General features: G+C 47.3%; 1 protein-coding gene and 1 long non-coding RNA gene across 4 annotated transcripts in view; one reads left to right on the forward strand and one right to left on the reverse strand.

The window, feature by feature from the left end:
* The window catches only part of LOC121469149 (uncharacterized), a 177,408-nt gene that overhangs the window by 101,258 nt on the left and 61,660 nt on the right, over positions 1–14,490 (reverse strand). For all 3 annotated transcript variants that reach the window (XR_012053730.1, XR_012053732.1, XR_012053731.1), the window contains 2 exons: positions 6,880–7,018; positions 5,536–5,665 (listed from right to left, as the gene is read on the reverse strand). This is a non-coding gene — a long non-coding RNA (uncharacterized lncRNA). The remainder of the gene's footprint in view (positions 1–5,535; positions 5,666–6,879; positions 7,019–14,490) is intronic.
* AKR1D1 (aldo-keto reductase family 1 member D1) overlaps positions 8,367–14,490 on the forward strand; it is a 34,742-nt gene continuing 28,618 nt past the window's right edge. Inside the window, exon 1 of the mRNA XM_030263524.4 lies at positions 8,367–8,701. Within this exon, the coding sequence (XP_030119384.1) occupies positions 8,609–8,701 (93 nt within the window). The 5' untranslated portion in view covers positions 8,367–8,608. The remainder of the gene's footprint in view (positions 8,702–14,490) is intronic.

The raw sequence follows: 14,490 nt of genomic DNA on the forward strand, positions 1-14,490 counted from the left end.
CACTTCTCTGTTTGGAGACTTGAAGGTTTTAAGAAAGGCATATCTGAAAGACACATCATCAAATTAGTAGGAGAACCCAAACTTTCCTGGCCAAAATGTCACTTATTGAGGCTTCAATTAAGATTTAAAATACTCCTGTAAATGAAGGAAGATAGGAAAAATGAATTTCTGCTTAGGAGCATTTTATTCCTTGTCTGCCCACAGCAGTACTGTGCATAACTAGATGAATTTCTGTCACAGTATTGGCTCAGCATCAGCAGAGAATATATAGCAATTTACTTCTTAAATGGTTAAAAATTTCAGTTATCTAGCACTTCAAAGGCACTTTGACTACAATGGAAAAAAAATTACTTTGTAAAATCTTAGAAAGCTTAAATTGGCAGTGTCTCTTTAATTGGCTTTAAAACATTTAATAAAAGTTTTATGATACAATCCTACAGCCACCATTAATCCCATATGGCTGTGAGAGATACCACGCAGCCTACAAAAGCTGGAAGAGAACATTCTGTTTTGTTTCCCATCTATTGATGTTTACTAAACCAATTACAGGAGATTTAAAAAATCATCTCACAAGAAGAAGCTGCTGCAAGCTCCCTTTCTTGTTATAACAGGCAATCCTATGATTTATTCTGGGTTCTAGCCCCAGCTCTGCCCCAACAGTTCTTCCAGTCTTATGCAAACAAAGGATTGTTCACGTCTTTCTATTTCCTAATCCCAAACGGGATCACCACCATTTGATTTGCAGAGATGCTACACAATGCCTTGGAGAGAGGACCTTAACATCATGTTGCCTCGTTGCACAAGATGACAAAAGGCATGGAAAAGTGGTAGGGCAGAAGGATGAGGCTTTAATAAAATGTAGATATTTGGGCACGGGCTTGAGTGGACCTTACAATGAAGTTTTAAAAGCAAGGTGGCAGGGAAGTGATAGGCTGGTAGAGCTTGGCAGAATATGATAAGCTCATCTCACAGCACATCAGCAGATTTCTCAATCTGCCAAAGTACATATGAACATCAAAAATTCAGTGGCAATTTGGGAAAAGAAAAGCAGAAGATGGGGAAAAAATCTTCTGTCTGCAAAGCAGAGAGGTAAAACATGCCCTTTGGTCTGCGTGCAGCACCTTGGTACAAAATGTGGGATGAAGAGCTGCACACAGCCATAAATCCCACCAGCCCTGCTAGAACCTCTGCTCATAAAGCATGGGTGCTCAAGGGGGGCTTCACATCCTTTGGCAGCACCGCTCTGCTCCTACCATCACTGCTGTCCTCCTGGGCTGCCAGCTCCGGGACAAGGACTAACCCACACAAAGATGAGCTTATCTGGCCTTTTAAAGCACCCAGGCACAATTTAAAAAACATGCAAGCAGGCTAAAACACATCAGTGTGATGTTTTAAAGCCTACTCTCCTAAATTCCCTGTTCCTTTTGACATAGAGCATTGCCCACTAGCAGGTGGGACCAGCAAAACCCACAATACCATCTGTTTTTAAAGCATCCACAGGAAATATCTGCAAGCAAAGAAACCAGCAGGAGGTCAGACTTTACCTGTGGGGTTCTCTTTACCAGCTAATAGTTTCCTCCTCCTGACATTGGCTCCTGCCCAATTGAGATGTACTTCAAAGGGAGAGATTCTCCAGTAGGGACTTGAAGCTGGAAGTGCTGTGGCCAAAGGGGACTGGACACTTTGGGACCCTCATCTCCAAGCCTGTGCTGCTTTCATTCTCTTGAATAGTAAAAGATAAGGAAAAGAGACTGCAAATGCCTCTTCCCTGTTATTTTATCTTGCAGCCAATTGACATGTGATGTGCTGTATGAAAATGATGTGTGTTTTTCATGCTGTCCCGACTGTAAGAAGGTGCTGGTGCAGCCCTGCTGCAATTAGTCACTTGTGTCTGCTTGTTGCTGGAGGCAAGGAAAGAAACAACATGCCAGTGAGGCTCCTAAAGCAGGTAACATGGAAAACAGCTGTTTACCCAGTGCAAGGAAGTAAAATGATCATTCATCAGAGCTGAACTAAGAACGCCTGTACAGCCCTGAGACTGACCCAAGGGAGCTGTGCGAGGTTACATGTCAAGTAATCATAGGAGTTGGCAGGAATAGTGGTGGTGCACTGAGGTGAACCCGTGACCAAGCTCTGCATTAAAAAGAGGCAAGAGATATCTCACATTTTTGGAACATGCTAAGATCTGGTGATGAGTCCCAAGAGCCTGATTTGAAGTAAGGGACTCTCAAAATACCTTAGTTGCATGATACAGGCAGTATCCTCCCACAGTAGCTATCCCTATTCTGGGTGAGGAAGAGAGTTTACACAGAGGGAGCCACCACCACTGCTCCCTTGAGATGCAGGAGGGGCTGTGAACGCACAATCAGCTTTTCCCAAGCTGCCCCTCCTGCCACTGCTTACTCACACAGGGTATCTCCCACCAGCATCAGGTGGATGGCGTGCTGGAAATCATCAAGACAGGGCTTAGATTTGCAGGATGGCAAAGGAGAGGGGTTTATACTAGACTAGGATCAAATAGCAGGCCAGACTAACTGAGGTGAGCTATGAGGACACTTACTCAGGGCCAAAGGTTAATGCCTCCCCACATGGCAAGGGCTGGTATCTGAGGAATCCAGAGGCCACCATGCAGCTACTGACCTTTGGCTGAGGATCTGAGAGGCAGTGCTTACCAGCTCCCTGGTTGGTCAGGTGCCAGAGCAGACAGTCAGGAGCAAAAACTAAGACACTGTTGCTAGAAAAAAGTGATAAATCAGTAAACAGTGCCAGGGGGAGGAAATAAAGCTGGCTTCTGGCTCAGTTTGCTGCTAACACCAACCGGAGCATGAAGACATTGGCCAAAAGGGAGCAAGCTCATGAGACAGTGTCTGTATAAATGTCACTGGTAAAGGACTAGAGCATTACTTTTCCAAAAGATTAGGAAGATTACTTGTTCAAACTGAGCATCTCTTTTCCTTTCCCTGCAGTTTCTGATCCTCCAAAGGAGCTCCTCACCCTCCACAGGGATTTTCAGCCCGTAAATAATGATCCCTGGATGCTAACGGAGCAACTCGAGCTCCTAAAGTGGACACCAAAAGGGAAAAGGGTGCATTTTAGGTGTTGTACTGCTAGTGTTGGCCCCTCTCCTGCTGTGCCGTGGGAAACACGGTGGTGGTGTATAAACAGCTTGGCTAATTTGGCTCCTGTGTTGTGAGATTTTGCTTCCTCTGCTGTTTGTGTGGCTGCTGCTTCTGGTACAGTATCCACCACAGCTTCACCCAGTGGCTACAACCCAAACCAGAGGGAGAGTTAAACTGCTGAGCAGGCTCTGGCTATTTGTACAGCCATTCCCCCAGAGAAGCACCCACAGCACCCAGCACAAGGGATGTGGCAGTGCCATTCCAGGGGATGCCACAGCCCGGGGCCCTGCACCTGTCCCAGGGTGGCATGGGAACAGTGATGGACCAGGATGGCCACGGGAGGCTGGTCCCTGGGGAAGCCCCTGTGCCTTGATGCAGCGTGAGCACATCCCCACAGCCACAGGAGTGGTGGGAGCATAATCTGGAGCAGCTGCTGGCATTCTTCTTGTAACCCAGGAGCGATCAAAGGCTTGCAGTGGCTTCACTTTTCCAGTATTACCAGAAGCAATGGAACAGCATCAAGGACACATCGGAATTTCCCTTTTATCGCAGCTGTAGCCACAGAGCATTTACAGGAAGCAGAAGGGATAAGTGACCCAGCCATCAAGTATTTTTCTAAATCTCTCCACAGGCACAAGTGGTAGGCACATTTTCTCCCTGTCCTCATGCTCTCCTTAGGGATCCAGCAGAAATACTGTACCAGTGCTAGAAAAGTCAGGCCAGGTGAGGTCTTTGGAGGACAGATACTGCTTTGCAGGACTTGCAGTGAAGAGTTTCACTAGAAGTGTATATATATCACTGCCAAGCTGTAGGTCTTGAAAGTTTGAAAGCAATCTTAGGTCTTTCAAAGAAGAATTTACCAAGAACTAGTCCCAGACATAGAAGTTATTGGAATAAAAAAAGAACATGTCACTTAAGCATTTCATTGTTTGCCAAGTAGTTTTCATGCACCAGTGGGAGCTAGGGGAAAAAAAAGGTGTTTGCGTAAAAACTACTAGGAATGCCCATTACATCACACTTCCCAACAAAGCCCAGGCTGTTATCCTGGCAGTGATCAGCCTCATTGTGTAACAAACATCACCAAAGGGAAAAGATCACAAATGCTTCCATATGAGGAATCCCTTGATCACTAAATGAAGGAATCATGCAGGCAGCGTAAGGTACCACTCATCAGGTGCCTTTGAGAAGTATATTGGGATATATGTGATGATTATTGCGATAATTTGTGAAAATACAAGGGTTTTTTTAAACTGGAGAAGTGTTCTCCAGGTCAGCTTATATAATTTGTGGCAGAAGTAGCTAAAAAAGCAATCTCACTTCATGTATAGGACCTCTACTAAGCATACACAGACCTTATTTCTTAGAGCTTAAGAATGAAGCTAGAAGTTTTCCTTCACGTGTGTTAGTTTATTACAGGTAATGGCAAAATAGAAAATAAGTATTAGTCTTGACACGTGCTGCCAAAATCTCTAAGCTAAATAGCTGAAAATACATCAGTAGATATTCCACATGCAGGATGGACACATGCTATTTTATGTGAGTTATTAAAGGACTAGGCTGAAAATATGCAGACTTTAAGACCTTGTTTTAAGAAATTTTAACTAAAAACACATGCAGAGTATGCATTCTAGCAGACAATTACACAGAGTGGAGCACGACTCATAGAGAAAATAGAAACTATAGCAGTATGCACTTACATATACACGTATTATAAAATACAAGTATTATAAAAGTATCTTCAATTTTTCTTTTTTAAAAAAGCGAATTTTTAGGCACTACAGGTAACCCACCTCTAGAACCTCACTGATCTAATCTACAATGTGTAACACACCTAGATCAAGAAGATTCAGGAGAATTCTATTTTTAACATATTCCTCTGTCCAAAACAAGTTTAAAAAAAAAAAAAAAAAAAAAAGGAGGGGGGCAACCCATGAATGTCCAAGGAAACATAAAATCTGAATGATGACAAGGCCAGTCCTTCTCAATCAATGACTCTTTCTCCTTCCTTCCAAGAACTGGGGATTCTATATTTAAAGGCTTCACACATTTTCTTCTGTTCCCAGGATACTTAGCAATTTGAGATAAAATGAGTAAAAAGGTGACCTCTTTACTTTAAAAGATCCCTTACCAGCTTTGCCCAGGTAAGGAGGCCGTTCAGTACTTTCTTTACCTGAGATTTCAGCAAGTTTTTAACAGCTAGAATCCTCAAATGTCTGACCCACTTTTCCTGCAAAAAACTTAGATCTAATTCTTCTTTTAATTTTTTAAATCTATCTTATTTGTGTGGAGATTCAGGGCATGGGGAACAGAACACATATAAGATGTTGCTTTTGAAATCCCTGCTCTTTACTTAGGTCTGAGATGACTAACACAATTCTAAAATCCTGCACCATCAAGACATGAATCACAAACCTACCTTAGCTGCTTCTGAAGGTGTTTTTGCGTGATTTAAGAGCTTCACTAGAGAAGGCAAACTTGTGTTGATAGGATGGCAGCACTCATTACTTGCTAGTCAGGCCAGACTGAAACTTCATTGGTTTTGTTTCCTAGAGAAAGAATTGAGATCACATCTGCATTTTATAAAAGCTCCTGAATTGTTACTGATCGACAGTGACCAGCAGCCAACGCTTTGCCTCTAGAAACTTACATTGTTTTGCAGTCAGAGTTGCTAGATACCATGTCCTCATAAAAAGTCTGGTTAAGTCATTTATGCTCTGAAATTGAAAGCTGCGCTTCCATGAACAGCTAACAGATATTATTGCTAACAAGAATTACATGTGACAGGCTCCAGGCTCCATTATTTGGCTTCCTTTGTTCTTTAAAGGATACTCATTATCAACTGAAAACCTGCTAGTATTTCTAGCTTCTATGAAATAAGCTTTCTTTTTTAGTTAGTAACTTGGATGTAAAATGGGGAAAATGCATTTCCCTGCCTGTTTTCTGGGGTTTCATATAAAATCTGCAAAGGCATTGGAACAGTAGGGTAGGGAGCTAGAGCAGCTATCTGTGGGACTTTAAAAGTCTCATGTGTAAAGGGTGTTCATAGTATTTTCTGTCAGTTAAGGTGCAGGAGAGGAGGGAAGGACTTATAAAACCCTCTGCCTCTCTCCAATTTCTTGGGCAAGCACATTGGCTAGTTTTGTAAGGACCAGACTAGCAGTGAAGCTGGAAGTGAGGCCACTTTTGCCTGTCACCCTGATGGGTGCTGAGGGCTTGTGCCTGTGGCAGGGCAGGAGTACCTACCTGATGTGGCTGGCTTGCCTCGCCGGTGATGGACCACTTTGCCTGCCTGTTCCTAGAAGCACAAGTCCTTCTCCTGCCCAAGCTCCCCGTTCTGTGCATTATGGCAAGTCCATCAATCCTTCTTTCACAGTTGTCGTTGAAGGCTGTCACATATCAGGCTTGTGTACTCCTGCCAGAGGGGCTCCTTGCACTTTCTCCTCTCCCCAGGACAGGCACCGCAGCACGGCCGTGCTCTGCTCGGCTCGGGATCACGCGCAGCTCCGGGCGCGTGTGGCTCTCTTGCCAGAGCACATGAGTAAACTGGATGTGCTCCGAGCCCAAAGCTAATGAGTCAAAACCTTAAAACTCCCCAAAAGATGCTGGATTGAGAGGAATTATGGAAAAGCAAGTTGTGGAGTGGACTTGGAGCCTAGAAGTTAAGGGATAGAAATCAGCCACTGGGCAGAAGAGCCTCTTCATGGAATGCTAGCATGGGACTGGAAATAAGTAGGTCTCTGAATTAGACTCCTCTACTCACCCCATTTCCATCTCTCCATGTGTTTGCTCCTCTGTTGGAAATACAACAGAATGATGGCTATTGCTTAGACATGCAGCTGGCATCGACTTGTCCTCCTACAGAATGTGCTTGGCACAGAGACCGGAGATCAGAGCAGCTCCTGTAGCAAGAAAGAGATAATCACCTTCACGGCAATAGGGGAGCATGGAGGTTCTCACTGGTTTTTCTTCCTCCTGCAGGTACCCACAGATCCCAGCAACATACAGACAGGTCTAGGAGGATGAGCAGTAACTACAGTCAGGCTGCAGTCTGCCTCAGCTTCTCCCCCTTCAGATGGAACCCAGGCACCTTAGAGGTAGCTCTTTGCACTGTGCTGTCCACATAAAGCACAAGCTCTGAGACAACCTCAGTCACACTCAGTCCACTTTCCAAGGAGCATTTTACACACACCACCTTTGTCCTGCAGGACATCCTAACTAGAATTTTTTGTGTTGGGATCTACTTGGCTTGCACTTAGTCCTGAACTTCTTGGAACATTCCTAAATGTGGAAGTGGCACTTTCCCCATCTTCTCAGGAGACCTTTGCAGGTATCTAGCCAGTAACACTAAAAGGGTCTCATGGTAGGGTATTCTCCAGGTAGGTTCCCAGCTCTAGCAGCAACTAACCCTTTCCCCGAATGCAAACTAGTGCACACCTATTGATTTAAAGAACTTTCAGAGATAACTTCTCATTATGGATCTATTAACCCCTCTTGGAATTGCATAACCTGATGAACTATTACCATGCACAGAAAGCCAAGTAGGGTATTAGAGGAAATAAAATAAACTGCCAGGCAAAGAGCATTGTCATGGCTGCAAAATAATGTCCCCTGAGGGCTTAATTGCAGGTTGATCTAGGAAGGCATAAAAGACCATTCATTTCCAGATCAAATGGGGAGAACTCAGCATAGATGTCACAAAGCAGGTGGCCCCGGGTTTTTTATGAGGACCAGAAAAGACAGTAAGAGCTGCGTGATGAATTTTATAAAGGGTATTGTCTCCTTCTGGGTTATCAGCATTAGGAAATACATACATTTTTTACACTGTGGAGCAGAACCAGACCGTGAGGAACTTGAGTCCATTCACTGTAACTTGGGACTCACACTGAGGCAGAGAAACTACTCACCAGTCCTTGCCTCTACAGCAGTGAGTTTCAATCACTGGAATAGAGAGGTGGAAACTGTTCTACACCTCTGTGGGGAAACTTCCAACACCTGCCACCCCAAACCACGGGAAGCCGGTGCCTTGCTGCCGGCATCTCCAGGTAGGGCAGCCCAGGCGGGCTCCCTGTCCAGCGGGCAGCAACGCCCCAAGCCGCTCCAGCTGCTGGTGGTCCACGGGCCGGCCTTGAGGGCGGCACGGAGCGGCCCTCGCCGTGCGCGCAGCCCCGCGGGGGTCGCGGCGGGGCCGTCACCGCGCGGGGCGGTGCGGGGAGCCGGTGGCCGCGGGGCCGGGGCGGGGCCGGGGCGGTGCGCGGCGGGGCGCGGTGCAGGGCAGCCGCGGGCACACGTGGCTCAGCCCCCCAAAAAGGCGCTCCCCGGCGGCGGGAGAGGGCAGTCCGTCCCTCGGTCCCCCCCAGAGCCTCCGCCGGTCCGCTCCGTCCAGCCGTCGGTGGGCACCGGTGCCAGGGGCCGCGGTTGGCTGCGAAGCGGCGGCTCCCGCCCCCTGCGGAATCAGCCCCAGGTCCGGGGCGGCTCTACCTGCCGGCACGATGAACCTCACCGCCGAGAGCCACCGCATTCCGCTGAGCGACGGCAACAGCATCCCGCTCTTGGGGCTGGGCACCTACGCCGACCCGCAGAAAGTAAGTCCGGGGGCGCCGGGACGCGCCGCTGGCGGGGGCAGGTGCGGGCTGCCCTGGCTGCAGCCCCCCGAGCCGCGGGTACCCTCCTCCTTTCCGCCCGTCCCGGCTGCTTCTCTCATTGCTCCTTTCCCCGTGCGAACTTAAAGACTCAGCTCTACCGCGGGCAGTGCGCGGCCCGCAGATGAGGAAAAGGTGGGAAGAAATAAGAAAAAAAAAAAAAAATCCCGCCCAGCTTGCGGTGTGCTGCGGCCGCCGCTGTCGCTCACCGCCCCGCGCCTCTGGGCGCACGGGCAGGGGCGCGGGGGACCTGGAGTCGGGACGGTGCCGTGCAATGCCCGGGTCGGGAAGGGATGGGACCCCCGGCAAGGCGGCCGGGAGCCCTCGGCTTCCCGGAGCCAGAAGGGACGGTGCCATCGGCTCCCCTGCCTTGCTCCCTGAGCCGAGCGTAGATAAGATGAGGGATTTCGGACCGCCCTGCGGCTGCCCCCGATACTTTCCAAGTAATGTTCCTGAAACAAAGACCCAAATTCCTGCATCCTGATTCCTGCGGCTCCCACAGCCGACTGCCAGCGGCCAAACCACTCTCAAATATTCCGCATCCTTCGGTTTTGCGCCGGGCAGGCATCCCGCCTGACCGTGCCGGTCGGCTGCACCCGTGGAGGATGGGGAAGCACACCTGATGCTTCTTTCCTCTGAGGACCTGGGAGCGCAAAGGCAATGCGGTAGCCACTGCCTTTTAAAGCTCTCCTAATCTGCCTGATCTTTCATCTTTTTTGTTTGTTTGAAGAGTTGGAAAAGAGGCATCGTGGCCAGAACCCTTCTTGTGTAATAGTTGCGATGCAATGTGTGTTGTATGACTCCACATATCACAAGGTATTTAAAAGTACCTTTGTAAAGAAAAGTCTTGATTAAAGCCATTTACCAACCACTAAATGTACCATGGTGCATCAATAATGGTGTCGAATTTTCAACAAACGCAACTGCAGGCAATGCATGAGTGCTGCAGAAGGGGTGTAAGATGTCCCCAGGACTGTAGATCTCACTGGTTAAAGATGCAGGTTTACGTGGGGAGAATCGATAGGAATTAATGACTTCAGAGCCTGGGCATCGTCCCCCACATCTCTAAACTTTCAGGAGATATTTTTCAGCGAGTGTATTTGAATAATGGTTAGTGAAACAAAATTAAGGTCTCTAACAGGAGTTTTGATACAGCAAAGCAGAATGTTGCATAATTCAGTGTCAAAATATCTCTGAGTGAACTTGAAGCATCTTTTTCCAGACGTGTACATCATGCCCCCAACCCTCAGGTTGCAATTTTCCCCCTAGTTTTAAGTTAAGAAAAATGCAGCTGCCAGCACAAGAGCTCCTACCTCGCTGCATTTCCCGCCTGCAGCCCGGACAAACCGTGGCACAATACAGTGACATCAGGCAGGGAGCCCAGAGTGGCAAGTAAACTGATGGAGCTGAGAAGGGAGCTGGATGGGATTCCCCTTATGGAGGCAGCTTCTCGGCACTGCTGTTACCCTGCTAAGAATTCATTCTGCAGAAATTCAGCTGTCCCAAAATCAACAGAGCAACAGATGTGCTTCTTCTCCACTCACCCCCCCCGCCCCTATTCTGCAAAATCCTGACACTTCTTTCCTTTGCCCTCCCTTGGTTCGAGGTGTACAGCGAGCCTTTACGTGGAGCTCAATGAGCCAAAAATAATCAATTTTAGATAGGGGTGGTTTTCAGCCGAATCAGCCCCAGGTAGTGGCATTTTGCTTTTTGCATATACATCCTTTGATTTCTGCTAAGAGAAGGTAGGGAGGACAGGATAATGCAAGCAGGGCAGGCATTGCTACAGCAACTCCAATTTAGAGCAAATGAAGCCGCTGTGTAACTGTACCCTCAGTGGGGATGGGTGCACATATCCAACCACCCTTTCTCCTTCCCCCTGCTTTTGTAGGAGTTTGATTTTCTGAGCTTTCTCCTTCCACACGATAAACACGTTAGAAAGTTATGGGTGGGAGGAGGAGCTGAGAAGAGGTAGAGAAAATAGCAGTGATAAGGCACTTGCCACAGTCTCATTTTCGCAGAAGACCAGGTGAAACAATGTGTGTTTATCTGGTGGAGCTGGGCTGGGGCTTTATGCTAGGATTAGGACTGCTATTTGAGTCGAAGAACTTGTCACAGAGAGCAGCTGGGGAAACGCAGCGGCAGCAGTGTGCTGTGGGATTTGTTGCAGAGTTGTGCTGCTGGTTGGTGATGGGGCAGGATGTTTAAATAGGTCACGGCTTAAAATTTGCCCGCAAAAGGGCTGCTTTGCTGATAAGGGGGGTATGGAGAGGGGGCTTCTGTCAACTCCTTGCTGTGGCAGCGGAGTGCTGCTTGGCTGGGACAAGCTGCTTTGCCGAGTGCTGACTTGTGCCTGTTGCAACTTCCAACGGGATGCCTGGCGAGGTGTCTGTCCTGTTCCCTCCTGCCTCAGCAGCTGAAAGGCTTTGTGGTAACCCAGGACCGTTTCAAGGTTTATCTTGAGGAGTGAGGCTATAAACTAGCGCTGACACGTTTCCCTTAAAATGCTTAGCTGTAGCCTTTTGTGGCTGAATTGCTTAAGAAGCAGCATCTGAGCCACCCATTCTCCAGCGGTGGGGGCAGGCAGCTGGTGGTAGCGACAGCTCAAGCCAGCCCCAGCACTCTATTTCTGCTCATGAGTCAGATCCCTGCAACTTCTAGCTATTTTGTGCTTTGATATAAAATACAGAGCCATTCACTTGTCAGATTATTCATCTTGCTCTTGGAGGCAGGTTTTTGATTTCATGCTAGTTTGTGTTGATATTTTTTCCCCAAAGGTTATTCACCCTGGCACCTCCATGTCAGAGCAGTTTGTCCAAAACAAATCTGTTTTCTTAGTGTCAGGCTGTAGCCCAGTAGCTCGTAATGAGCCCAGAGTTTTCTTCCTGAAGTGCAGGAATGTGCTCGCTGGTTAAGCCAACCAGGCAGATCTAGTTAGCCATGGAACAGGGAAATCTGCTTCTCCGGCAGTCAGTTAGAAGAAAACAAAGGCACAAGGCCAGCTTTCACGTTTCAGGCTTTGTCTGTGTAAACTGAACAGCAGTGCCTTCAAAACTGAAATGTGTCAGCAGCTTGCCTTGCTCCTCTTAAATAACTTAATTGTTCTCTGAAAGGCAATTTTGGGAGATAAGTCATGCTCCTCTGGTTGTGAAATACTCAACAAAAAACACATCTATTGACAGAAAGTCCCCTGTAAGAGTTTACTGACTCGAAGTAGTACATCACTCAAGAGGAGCAGAGCTGGACCACTGTGGAAAAGGTCTGTTTGATAATCAGACTCATTTTAATTGAATGCTCTTTCCCCCTAGATGTAAGAGAGCCTTTTTTTCTGACTGGGTAGAGGTTGGGATGACAATTCAGCTAATTCTTTGAGGCTGAAAACTGCAACATTGGGGGTTTCTTTTTGCTTTACTCTCCTACCACAACAAGAAAGTATAATGAATCCATTGGCTATCAGTTCATCTGCTAACAGGAAGGAGACTTCACTGGGTCACAGAATAGAATTAGTCATAAACTTGGGTTATTTATCAAGAGAATCACATAAAATTTTTTACAGGGTTAATTCATGTCTCCTGTACTTATTTGAAAAAAATAAAGGAATGTAATAATTGCAGAACTGTTAAGCTTAATTTTTTTTTGCAGGCATATTTCAGTGTGTTGAAGTTGGTTTTGCATTCTCCTTCATGCAAGGAAGGAAATGTATAATTTATATTAGATTCTTACCTACATAAAAAAATTAGGCAGTTTATCCTACCAAGGATGGACACAAATGAAAAAGTGAAATGTCAGTCACTGACTCCTTCCCTTTTCTTTCTTCCCTTCCCCAAATACTCCTTCTCCTCATGGGTTTGGGTGGGAACCACAGTGGGAACTGTGAATCAGGACTACCAATGCGCTCCAGACAGCTTTAAAATTTGAGGCCAATTCTACCTCTGTTTGGCTCTGTGGATCCTTCTGGCAAAGTCCTGTGAGTGCAGGAGCGGCTCTGCCAAGGCTCCAGCTGATGCACCGTGCCCAGCTCCCCCTCCCTGAGGGCCCCCAAGCCGTTGACCCAATTCTCCAGGGTATTAAATAGGTGGTGGGAGGAGGGAGAGGGCAGTCCCACAGGGGAGGGTGGTAGAGGAGGACAGGCCCCTGGATGAGCCCCTGGCATTGCCCTGTGCTACAGGAGAACCAGACCAGTCCATGGCAGGCTCCCACCACCTCCCAGCACTGATTCTTAGCTCCCAGCACAGCCCATTGAGTGGCACTGGTACCCATCTGGAAGCAGATGAAGTGTGGGGACGAGAGTCTTAGAGGGGAAAGGTGCTAAAAACACTCCTAAATCCTGGAAATCCTATGCCTCGTTAAAACTGCACTTATGCCTTCTTCACTTTATAACTCATCCCTGTCAACACAGCTAAAATCATCTATCCAGTGTCTCCACATAAATACTCGCTGTTTCCCTGGAAGGTCAAGGGGCCTTGGCCACAGCTCCTCTCCTGCCTTCCTGTTTTGACTGAGGGAGGACAGGGCTTGGAGAGAAGGTTGTAGCAACCGCACTGTACACAGGCGCTGCTTCTGAAACATAAGATTGGGCAAAGCACTCAAGAATAGCACTGGGTGAGGGCTGTTGGCAAGTTGCGACTTAGCTAAAAATGAGGTTCTGAGGTAGCCAAATCCATTCATAAATTGGAAGCAGTTTTGTGGAATAGTTTCAGGCAAAACAAATGGCAAAGCATTTCATTTTGGGCACTGGCAGTACAAGCTGAGGAATCAAAGAATTATTAAAACACTTGGAGGTAGCAGTTGACTTTCCCTGAATATCCTGCTGGTAAGGGAATCCACATGGGCGGTGGGAAACCAGATTCAATCCTCCTCTCAGCCTCTGGGAATTAAATTCGTATCAGACAGCTCAGGGAAATAATGTGCTTGTGGGGTAGGTGATAGCTAGAGAGAAGCAAGAAGGAACACGCACAGGCTGGAGCAGGAGGAGCACCCTGCCCATGGGAAAGCGCGCTGCCCACCAGCCCCACAGCGCTGGATGCTGAAGAACTTGGTATGGCATCCAGCCAGGAGGAAGAGAGACCCATTTCCCCAAATCTTTAACTACCACAAAGTAACCCTTGTGAGTGCCCAGACAGTCTGGGATTTGTCTAAGAAGAAATTGCTGGTTTGAATCAGGGAGAGGAAAAGTTCATCCAGGGCTCCCAGATCCAGTCTGAGTGATCAAGTTAAAAAAATCTGGTTTGGATAAGTAAAAACACTGTTTTGGCACTCTGAATTACTTTTTACACCCAAGCTAGAAGCTGAACAGAGTAATTTTTCATTGTACAGGTCTAACCGCCTCCAATGCTCTCATAGGATCACTTATGCCAAGAAGTTCCTCGCACAAGGATGTATATGCATAAACTTTTTCAATCATTCTGAATGGTGCTGGCTGCACCCCTGCTACAGGCTGCCTGCCCTTGGAGCTGTCATAGGCTGCTGTTAAGTCAAAAGAGGTAATAAGTAATTTGTCCCCTTGATGGGATCTGGATCTCTCAGCTGCAGTAAGGGAGGAATTACACACAACTTAATCCTCCCAGTTCTCCTCCTAGAAAGCCACCACTGGCTTCTGAAACAGGATTGTCTGGAAACAGCAATGACTTCAGGCGACTTGTAAAGAAAGTCACCTGCCCTGACCCAAAGCTACAAAATGAATCATGTATTGAACATTCCTGGGAGAAGTGACGCCCCAGATCTCCGCAGAG

This window comes from Taeniopygia guttata, chromosome 1A, assembly GCF_048771995.1.
Source record: "Taeniopygia guttata chromosome 1A, bTaeGut7.mat, whole genome shotgun sequence".
In the NCBI taxonomy this organism is placed as follows: domain Eukaryota; kingdom Metazoa; phylum Chordata; class Aves; order Passeriformes; family Estrildidae; genus Taeniopygia; species Taeniopygia guttata.